Below are 10,974 nucleotides of genomic sequence, written 5' to 3' on the forward strand. Positions count from 1 at the left end.
TAGCCGTTGGATCCTCCGTGCGTTCAAGTGTTGTGATTCACACATACAATTAGTCAAACTCAAACTGTATAAGTGGGAATGTGAAAGAAGCGTTTAGCGGGGATGGTTTCCCAGTATTTATGCGAGTTAGAGGAACTCCCTTTCCCACTTGAGCTCATGAGTTTGCGTTCCCTTCTCCACGGGTAAGATTACAATTGACCATCTTATCTTGTCAAACAGAAATGTTAAGTACTCTTAATACACTTGCTTTTCTGTGGCACATCCTTTACATTTCAGGTGAGATCTGTGAGCATCAAATAACGGGGCCTGTTCGGCTCTTGTCTTTCTTCAGGTGATGTTTGTGAATTTACCCGACAACCTGAGTATATTAGGCTGCACAGGTTACTCACTGGCAGATTTGGTGCTAAAGATTATGGTTAAAAACACCTCATTTTGTAACAAACATGTTTGTTTTGGAAATTGCACATTTTTCCGGTGTGTGTGTGTGTTGGAGAACACGTTGACGCCGGGGTTATGATTAATTCAACCTGCATATGCTGAATTTGGGTTTATTGCAAAGTCTGTAACCGAAACGTGCAAAAATAATAAGATAATTAGCCTCAAAGTGGAACACAAACGTTGCTAGATCCAGACTCAGGCCCCTGGTTTATGGTGTGGCAATTGTATTGGTTGCATCTTTGGAGGTAATAAACAAAAGTTTAAAGGTGGCTCCTGAATTTTTACCTAATCAGTATCTACTGTGTCATAACAATCCAACTGTAATTGCTGATTTGATGCCTAGTGTGGAATTTTAAATAAATGTACGCGCTATTGAAATTCCTCAAACTAACACGTCCACCCTGAGGCTGGATGTTATTGCATGAGATGAACTCTTGGTTAAGATTGGAAGATCATTCATTTAATTTAGCACTTTAAACTTCCAACATGGATGAGAAATCTTTTTAAAAGTACACTTGTATGACAACTGAGCAAACCCCATCTGCTGAGCTAGATTATGTAAACCAAAAATGGAGTTTGTGGTTAAAATATTTTGCCATTTGACTTCTGGGCAAAAATATATACAGACATCCAAAATATAAAATAATACTCAATACTGTACGACAACCGAACATACGTTATTGGCTGAGTAAGACCATGACATGTGGTAGAAAGTTGGATTGGTGAATCTGAAGATCTTTTTCCATGGATTCGTGGCTGCCTGGAACCAGGGGGAGGACCCCGGCCCTGCTGATGCAACCATGGCCCTGCTGATGCAACTGGCCTGGAGCCGGTCCTGCCAGCTGCCATGGCCCTGCTTTCTCCTCCCACTGCCCCTGGGATGCCCCTCCTCTCTACCTCCTTCTGCTTAATGGGTCGTGGCTATCTGGATCATGGACCATGCATACTACTCATTATATGAATAATTTCTGTCACATTCATTGAATGTGCTGTAACTCCGTTACGTGATTCATTCTGGCCACATGACATCTATTGCTTCTGTCCATCCGGGGAGAGGAATCCTCCTCTGTTGCTCTCCCTCAGGTTTCTTCCTTTTTTCCCTGTGAAAGGGTTTTTACTATCTTTATTGGGGGAGTTTTTCCTGATCCGATGTGAGGTCCCGGGACAGGGATGTCATATGTACAGATTGTAAAGCCCTCCGAGGCAAACTTGTATTTGTGATGTTGGGCTATATTAAATAAACTGAATTGAATTCCGCAATCGACTCTTTTGGTCTTTTAATCACGTGACAATGTTATTTTCACCCCCTTTACTCACTTCCGGAAACAAGCGTCAGTTGCAGTTGTGTCAGCTCCAGCAGAAAGTGAAAACGCGAACGGACGTCCCGTCACGGACCCGTTTGTGACCCGGACCCGTTAACGACACCAGAACCGGACCTATTTTAACAGGTGGGGTTAACGGACACGTTCATGTTGCTCTTCTCTAGCTTTGACAGCTGTTTGGAAGCTGTTTTCTTCCAGGCTACTTTTTTTTTTTTTTACCGGTTCCCAGTTATGAGCACAGAGTCGAGGCACCAAACCGATCCGTCTAGTAGCGACTCGGTCCACCTCGCTGTGTTGAGTCAGCTGCACGGTCTGCTGAATACGGCGTTTGTAACAATGGTCAACTTTAGCCGGTCGGGGTTAGCTCACTAAGTGAAGCAGTCCGTGTGTCTGGGTGTTCAAGGCATTAAGTCCGTTTACCCAAAGGAATGATGACGGAAGCCGTATGGGCTCATACGCTGTTTTCACCCATAACAGTCTCAGTGAAGCATGTATGAGTGAACATCCATCCTCAAACAGATGGAGACTTTATTTACACGTGACCGTGAGGTATGTCTACAAAGACGACTCCTGAAGCTGGAAACAAGCGCATCAGCATCAATGCTCACAGTTCCTGTTATAGATGACTTCCAACTGAGTTTAGATCCATATTTCTTCATACATTGGAATCAGAAGCTTGATTGGGTAAAGTCAGATGGCAGAGAAGAAACTCGTATATTTATTCTTTCATGCTTTTAGGTTGTAAAAAAGTCATGCTTTATGCTTTAATCAACTTTTACACGTTCTTTTGTAGCCTCTGCATTTAACCCATCCTAGTTTTGAGAACAGCGACTATACAGCGCACTGGGAGCAGTTTGGGGGTCACTTTGAGCAAGGCAGTGCCTAGGAAGCAAACCGGCTCCTCTCCAACCATTAGTCCACTCTGTAGAGTGCTCTTGAATAATTTGGGAGATGAGTCGTAACTCTTAGGACAGTTTATGTATGGCACATAGATATGTATATACCGTATGTATATACATATCTTTGCTCTAAGGAGCATTACACATACAGCCCTGATCTGTTTGAGCTAATGTTACACCACATGACCCAATGATTCATGGGTTTAGACTTATATAGTATGAACTTGGCTATAATATCTGTAAATAGTGAAATTAATTAATGTATGAGTGGGGTCTTAAAGCTTTTTGCACTTAAATTGCATAGCTTTAAGTAAAAAGTAAAAACCCAAAACAAAGCTTAATATTGAGCCCGATGGGTGGTGCTCCAAGTTCCACAATTTAATAAAAACAGTATTCTGTGCATGATGCTCTACATTTTCCTGCTTTATGGACATTTGCCCATCCCATTCCTGAACATCACTGCAAGTGTGCTTGAAGCCTGTTTGTATTTCAAGTTTAATAAAATACATAATGCTTTGAGTGACTTTGCGATACAATGCTTTTTTTTCTCTCCAAAGTTAAACCTTGTTGCAAATATATATGTTCTTTTCTCAACTCCTATTTCTGTGTTGCACAATTGCATTGACTGAATTCATGTTGATATGGGTGTACAAGTGTCTTCGATGCTGCCTGCCTGCCTGTGTGCATTTTCACCACAGCAGCTGCAGCACTGGCAGCTCCTCCTGCCCCTGTCCCAGCCTTTGGATTGAGGTTCACCCCTCCAGCCCTCGCCTCAGAACCCCAGCCAGCGCGCAATGGTGGATGTAGCCAAATGGCCCGTTTTCAGCCTGATGGGGTCCCAGGAGCTGTCCATGATACGAAAAGCTAGCGTGTTTGGAACGTCTGCCAATGAGGCCATCTACATCACCAAAGACGACGAGGTGAGATGTCACAGGGGAAAACAGGGTTGTGGAGGTAAACATGCGAGGGAAGTCACCGCTCTTCACTGGTCGTCGTTTGGGCTTTACATGTCTGACATTACTACTTCATATTACTGTAATTGACTTCAGCACATTGTTAGTTTTTAGATGGTTAAAATCACTGTTGTTACTAACCACAGCCAGCATCTGTTTAAAGCAAAACCCACTCTCCACTACCAGCCCTTAGCCAAAGTTAGAAACAAGCTGGTGAACATAGTGGAGCATTTAGCAGCAGAGCTTCAAGGAGAGTGAATATTGGACTTGCTTTCATCCGTTCGCCAGAGACTTACTCCCAATAAATGATAATGTTGCTCTGTGTCCGATATTGATCGGCAATTGATGTGTTACACTTCATAACAACTTTAATGAAGAAAAAATATGTCAACGTTTTGACTACAGCTTGTTTTTCTGCCCCCAAAGTGGCCAAAAAAAGTAACGCAGCTTCAACAATACGGATTTAAGAGTTGGCTGCAGAAAAGCATTTCAGTAAACATAGTGTGGATTCAGGAACTTCTTGCTTAAAAAAATGGTGCATTCTGGCAGCCATATTTTTTAAATCTTTCCTTGAATAATGTTCATATAAAATGAAAAATAAACTGTAGGCCAGTGCTCTTGGCCTCGCTTGTCACCCGCATCAATGCTGTAGTTCTAGTGTGTGTGCTGCCAACTGGTGTTGATGTTTGTGTGTCTGGAATGTGACCTGTTACCTACTCGGTTGAAGGAGTCTCTGCTTAGCCCTGCTTACCACTGATCCACATTACATGTTCTCTCCTTTGTCCCGCCCCTCTCCGCCCTCCAGGTGTATGTGTTCGGGTTGAACTGCAGTAACTGTCTAGGAACCGGGGACAGCCAGAGCAGCATCGTACCCAAGAAGCTGGACTTCCTGAGCGGGAGGAAGGTGGTGAGCCTGAGCTACGGCAGCGGACCCCACATCCTGCTGGCCACAGAGGGTAGCTGCACACAACCGCTAATCCCCCTTTCCACAGATGGATTTAGAAAGTGCTGCAGAATGACTAATCTTTTGTTTCGTTTCAGACGGAGAGCTATTCGCCTGGGGTCATAATGGTTACAGCCAACTAGGAAATGGGACAACCAACCAAGGAGTTGCTCCAGTGCTCGTCTCTGCCAACCTGCTCAACAAGAAGGTCACAGAGGTGGCCTGTGGCTCTCACCACTCAATGGCTCTGACTGACTCAGGAGAGGTGAGAATCTGTTCAAAACCTTTTGTAATGACATGTGATTCAGCTTTTGCCAAAGGCAGTGCTTAGTCATACAGACCCCCTAAGGACTAAGTCCAATCACAGCAGTAGCTGATCCCTTGAGCTGAAAACTTATAAAACAAGCTCAGCTTTGAGGACACTATTGTGCTTCAAACTACTACTTATACTGTAATGTGCTGTTATGCAAAAAGAGGCTCTTGAATTGGTGGTATAAATCAAGAAAGAAAATACACATATTTCCCCAAATTAAGTTTTTTTTTTCACCTTGTAGCTGCAGTGATTTTTTATATGACTGCAATACACCATACTATTCTCTAGTGAATTTATCTGAGACAGTCAGTACAGCCGAGGCTATAATTCCAGTTAGAATATATTAATAACATCATTATGAACTACATTTATTAGTGTCACATTGCATAAATACTTCCAACAAGTAGTTCACCTCTTAGTATTAAGAAGCCTGGCTGCTGTACATGTAACAATAATAATTGTTGTTGCGTCATCATAACAGTCTACTCTTATAATAGATGAGATGTGGGATGATTAACTCTTCTCTTCACCTTTGACCTCCCGTCTGCCAGGTGTTTGCATGGGGCTACAACAACTGTGGTCAGGTGGGTTCCGGCTCCACGGCGAACCAGCCCACTCCCCGCAGAGTGTCCAGCTGCCTGCAGAGCAAAGTGGCCGTCGGTATCGTCTGTGGGCAGACCTCGTCTCTGGCAGTAGTGGACAATGGAGAGGTGGCTGATTTTATACTGCAGCGCTAGACGCCATGTTGTCCTGCGCCGGCCACCACGGCACTCACGTTCTCTTCACGTCTCTGCAGGTGTACGGTTGGGGCTACAATGGGAACGGACAGCTGGGACTTGGAAATAACGGGAACCAGCTCACTCCCTGTCGCATCGTAGCTCTGCAGGGGTTATGCGTGCAACAGGTGTGAGATTACGCAATCCCCTTAAAAATGTATATTTGTGCAACTCACTCAGAGAGTTGATGCTTTGCATGATCGTTGTATTCTGAAAACGCACATGAACATTTTCATTCCAGTTCTATCCAGTGTATTGTTGTGTGAGTGGCTACAAGATTTTTATTTATGCGTCAACTAATGTCATTTTATTTTAGAATACACATTTGTGAGTATTCAAAAGGTTTGCAGCTTAAATACCTGCAGAGAAAGAAAGACAAGAGTCTGCTGGGGGATACAACTCAAAAGCCATTTCACGATGCAAACTGAAGCTTCTTCTGTGTTTAACCAAGTTTCTAAATTGATGCAGACTTAAAGAACTTCAAAATTTAGTTTAAAAAAAACTAGAATTGTGGCTTAATTGGTCATTTTTTTACATTTTGAGAAAAATGTGTCCTTGGATCATTTTTTGTTTAACACTCAAACGCACGTATGTGATGTCACCTTTTTTCGACTGAGCTATCTCCCCTTTAAAACAAGTGAGAAGGGCACAGATAAAACCTGTTTTCAAATTCCCCTTCCTCCATCACATCAACAGAATATTATTGATGCAAAAGTGATAACTTCTTTTGTGTAACCAGGAGTTAAAGATATTCAGTTTACAATATGAATCGAAGCCTGCACACGTTCGGACAACGTTATTGACAATTATTCAGAGTCGAGTACAAAACATTTTGTGTGTTGAATTTGGGCATGTTAGAATTGTTGGTCTTGCATCTAAAGTATTCCCCCCCGCCCCCTCCAGATCGTCTCAGGCTATGCCCACGCCCTGGCACTCACAGACGAGGGGTTGCTATACACGTGGGGCGCCAACACATACGGACAACTGGGCACCGGCAACAAAAGCAACCAGCTGAGCCCGGTCCAGATCATGACTGAGAAGGAGAGGTGAGCGAGGCCGTCGCCTCACATACGGCAGAACAAACCGCCTCCTCGTTGTCTTCGACGCTGCCAACTCTCTCCTCTGGCTCCTGTCGACAGGATTGTGGAGATTGCTGCCTGTCACTCCACGCACACATCCGCCGCTAAGACTCAGAGCGGTCAGGTGTACATGTGGGGTCAGTGCCGGGGCCAGTCTATCGTACTGCCGCACCTCACGCACTTCACCTGCACCGACGACGTCTTCGCCTGCTTCGGCACCCCCTCCGTCATGTGGAGGCTTCTTTCCATGGGTAAGACAAAGGGCTCAGTGCCCAATAATGCGCTCGTTAAAAAGGCCGCAGCGACGGTTTCACGTGTTTGATTCCACAAATTAGGTTTCTGTTACTGATGGCTGTATTGTAAAGCTAGCATGAAGAGCAGTTGTTGTTCCTTTCCAGAGGAATGTCCTTGAAAGAACTCCATTTGAATCCCCATTTATTTGTTATTCATTCACAGGAGACATTTTTACTTGTCATAGAAGGAAAACAGCTGATGTTCTATTCAAATGTCCCAGCAGGCCGTGGCAGTGAGCCAGCAAGCACGATGCAGCAGCTCAATGGAATTCAGACATATTTAATATTACTTGCATCTGTGCACATTTTTGCTCCAGTTAAGCCGACCTGACTTTGCTCAGCAGTTAATTGGAATGATTGTTTAAATGGAATAATGAAATATCAGTATACCGATTGACAATTTGACGTATACCGTAATTAGTGCCAAATTACACATTTCTTTGACTGTTAACTGACACGGAAATGATTCATTATTATATCATAAATCCTTATTTAAAAAGATGAGAGAATCTGTGGTCCTTCCTGTTTCAGATTCAAACCACTGCTAGTTTCTCTTGCGCTCTTAATACCAGAGCTTTGTGTGTGTGCGTGCGTGCGTGTGTGTGTGTGTGTTTTCTCCGGGCAGAGCATGATGACTTCTTGACCGTGGCTCAGTCTCTGAAGAAAGAGTTTGACAACCCAGAGACAGCTGACCTCAAGTTCTGCATTGACGGCAAATATATCTATGTCCACAAAGCAGTTCTCAAAATAAGGTCAGGGATTTCATCTCACAGCTGTCTGTTTAAGTTATGAAACTAAAGAATATAAATAATTTAATTTAACAACATCTTTATCTGTCCTAAAACAAACTGTCTTGCAGGTGTGAACACTTCAGATCCATGTTCCAGTCTCACTGGAATGAAGACATGAAGGAGGTGATTGAAATAGACCAGTTCTCCTACCCAGTGTACCGCTCCTTCCTAGAGTTCCTTTACACAGACAATGTGGAGTTGCCTCCCGAGGATGCTATTGGTCAGAACTACACACGCGTCACAGCCTTATCTTTCCTGACTTCTGTTTGTAAGTTGGCCGCCGAGGCGTCGAGTGTTAACGCCTGTGCCTCTGCTCCGTCAGGGCTGCTGGACCTGGCCACGTCGTACTGCGAGAACCGCCTAAAACGGCTGTGTCAGCATATCATAAAGAGGGGAATCACCGCCGAAAACGCCTTCTCCCTGCTGTCTGCTGCTGTGCGCTATGATGCAGAGGTCAGAGTTCAACATCAGTCTGCCAACTTTCATCTGTATGCATTTCAATAAGAAGAGATTCAGGACTGTCGATTTGAATTATCGTCATTACAGGATAGGCTCACGTTTAGGTTAGTTAGTTACTGAAACAGACAAGATCCCCTGTCCTCGTTCACTGCACAAATGTATTCCAGAGTTTAGTTTAATTCAATTCAATTCAGTTTATTTTATATAGCCCAACATCACAAATACAAATTTGCCTCGGAGGGCTTTACAATCTGTACACATGACTTCCCTGTCCCGGGACCTCACATCGGATCAGGAAAAACTCCCCTAATACAGATAGTAAAAACCCTTTCACAGGGAAAAAAGGGGAAGAAACCTGAGGGAGAGCAACAGAGGAGGATCCCTCTCCCCGGATGGACAGAAGCAATAGATGTCATGTGGCCAGAATGAATAACGTAACAGAGTTACAGCACATTCAATGAATATGACAGAAATTTTTCATATAATGAGTAGTATGCATGGTCAATGATCCAGATAACCACGACCCATTAAGCAGAAGGAGGTAGAGAGGAGGGGCATCCCAGGGGCAGTGGGAGGAGAAAGCAGGACCATGGCAGCTGGCAGGACCGGCTCCAGGCCGGTTCCATCAGCAGGGCCATGACAGTAGGCAGGACCGGTTCCACCGGGGTCCCCCCCCCCTAGTTTATGTGACACTAATACATCAAGTTGCAGTCTTGTAAGTACTAATGTTGCTATTCATCCACCACAGCTCAACAGCAGAACTGGGAAAAACGATAAGCAATTTTATATTGAAAAGACTAACTTTGAAAGGTGTCCACCTCATTTGTTGAACTCTGGTAACTGAAGCCTCATATTATCTTCCGATATAATTTAGAATGTATTTTTGCACAGAACGAGGACTGTGGATTTTGTCCCCCATCATTTGCATTGGAAGTGCATTCAGGAGGAGAAACACACTAGTTTCAGTGGACAAAAGGGCAGCTGGCTATTGTTTTTGGACACGCTTGATGAATTGTGAATTGTGATCCTTCAAGCACAGGCCCATATGTGAAGTAGGAGATGCATTCTAGACGCTCACTCATTGTGGCACCAACATACCACAGCGGCAGGCAAAGACCAAACGGCCAGAGCTACTTGCTCTGGTCAGAAAACCGGCTCCTGAGTTATTCCAAGTATCTCGTTCATTTCTTGAAGAACATGAGACCCAAAAAAAAGCTCTTTTTATTTTCTAATTTCTGCTCTTACCTTTGACATTCAGGACCTGGAAGAGTTCTGCTTTAAGTTCTGCGTGAACCACCTGACTGAAGTGACCCAGACCGCCGCTTTCTGGCAGATCGACGGCGACCTGCTCAAAGATTTCATATGTCGAGCCAGCCGCTGCGGAGCCTTCAAGAACTGACTCTGACCTCAAGTCCTTATAGACGCGGACGCAGAAGATGCTGCGGAGTGATTTCCCAAAGGACTCGGTCACAACAACCTTCACCGACAGTCGGTTACTCAAACTTTATGTCTTAAGATTAGCACCATCAACTCATTGCTGTTATTAACCTCATTCCAGACTAGAATGCAGTGTGTTTAGTTCAGGCTGTACAGATTGAAACAAGGCTGAGCTGAGGTTCTACAGTTCAGTTAGAGTGTTTTTTGCCACAGTGCCTCACTGCCTTTTCATTTACACACGACGTGTAGAGCAGGACTTAGCTTTTGATCAACGTGTGTCTATTAACTTGAAAGATTCTCGCCAGTCGTATAGTTTTCTATTATTCTGTTTAACTAGCCAAGTTACTTCTTTAGTATTTGCACTTGCTTGAAATATGATTCTGTACTAGACGGCTGCATCCCAGCTCAGATGTGCCATCTGGAATCCTGATTTTCCGGTTGAGGTTTGAGGCTGTTTTTGCACTTTTAGATGTCAGGATAGATTTTGAAGACTGGAGACTGACATATAAAGAATACAGATTCACGCCTTTTATGAAGTCTGTTTAGGTCAAACTCCAGTCAGTGTTTATTAAGCCAAGTGGCTGAGGTGTGCTCTCTGTCTAGGTTGTAAGACAACCCAAAGAGAGGGAACTCGGGTTACATTCCGATTCAGTCTGTAACGGTCCCAGATGTGAAGAGGATCGCCTGCGCGCTACAGTAGCTTTATGGATTCTATAGGTTGGAAAATGCTATTTTGTGCAGCTATTATGCCATGGAAAAAAAGCTTCTTTAATTTGTCTATTTCTATTGCTCAAAACAATTCACCTACAATTGCCAGCGGAAAATAAATGTATGCAGCCATTAAAGTGAGTTTACAGGAAGGCGTGGCCTTCAGAAGCTTACACTGGACGGAGGTTATTTCGTGGATACTTTTTCATCCATTTGACATTTAATGTATGTTGAAAACAATATTTTATAGTGTTAGCATTCATAAAGTTGTTAAGTGACATCTGCACTGCTGCTGTGAGCATTTTGAAGAATATATTTTCAAAATTTCTATGCAGGACATTTTTACATCAAAATCAATCATGTCTATTGATTGATTGAGCATTGTGAATTGCCAGTAAACTTTTGTGACCTCTGCAAGAAAATGAATAAAAATACATTTGTGTTTTCTGTAAACAAGTTTTTTTAAGTATAACATAAATACATATTGCAATTAACGGAATTGGAAAAGACAGGAATGTTCATGCATCGTAGTAATAACTATAATAAGTCAAGAATAAGAGTTC

The 10,974-nt window shown here is 43.4% G+C and overlaps 1 protein-coding gene across 3 annotated transcripts; it reads left to right on the forward strand.

The window, feature by feature from the left end:
* Positions 1-3,453: 3,453 nt before the first annotated feature.
* Positions 3,454-10,973, forward strand: LOC306747573 (RCC1 and BTB domain-containing protein 1-like; the record flags this gene model as incomplete). 3 transcript variants are annotated; one of them, XM_079230632.1, is made up of 11 exons in its annotated part: positions 3,454-3,579; positions 4,418-4,568; positions 4,654-4,820; positions 5,420-5,578; positions 5,665-5,772; positions 6,548-6,690; positions 6,784-6,974; positions 7,591-7,768; positions 7,876-8,027; positions 8,130-8,260; positions 9,525-10,973. In XM_079230632.1, the coding sequence occupies 11 exons, from the start codon at positions 3,454-3,456 to the stop codon at positions 9,663-9,665; spliced, it is 1,647 nt and encodes a 548-aa protein (XP_079086758.1). In that variant the 3' UTR covers positions 9,666-10,973. The 3 variants fall into 3 exon arrangements, with proteins under 3 accessions (XP_079086758.1, XP_079086759.1, XP_079086760.1); XM_079230633.1 differs by having other exon boundaries at positions 7,642-7,795; XM_079230634.1 differs by having other exon boundaries at positions 7,642-7,768.
* Position 10,974: the final 1 nt, after the last annotated feature.

The sequence above is a fragment of the Taurulus bubalis genome (assembly GCF_910589615.1).
Source record: "Taurulus bubalis genome assembly, chromosome: 15".
NCBI classification, from domain to species: domain Eukaryota; kingdom Metazoa; phylum Chordata; class Actinopteri; order Perciformes; family Cottidae; genus Taurulus; species Taurulus bubalis.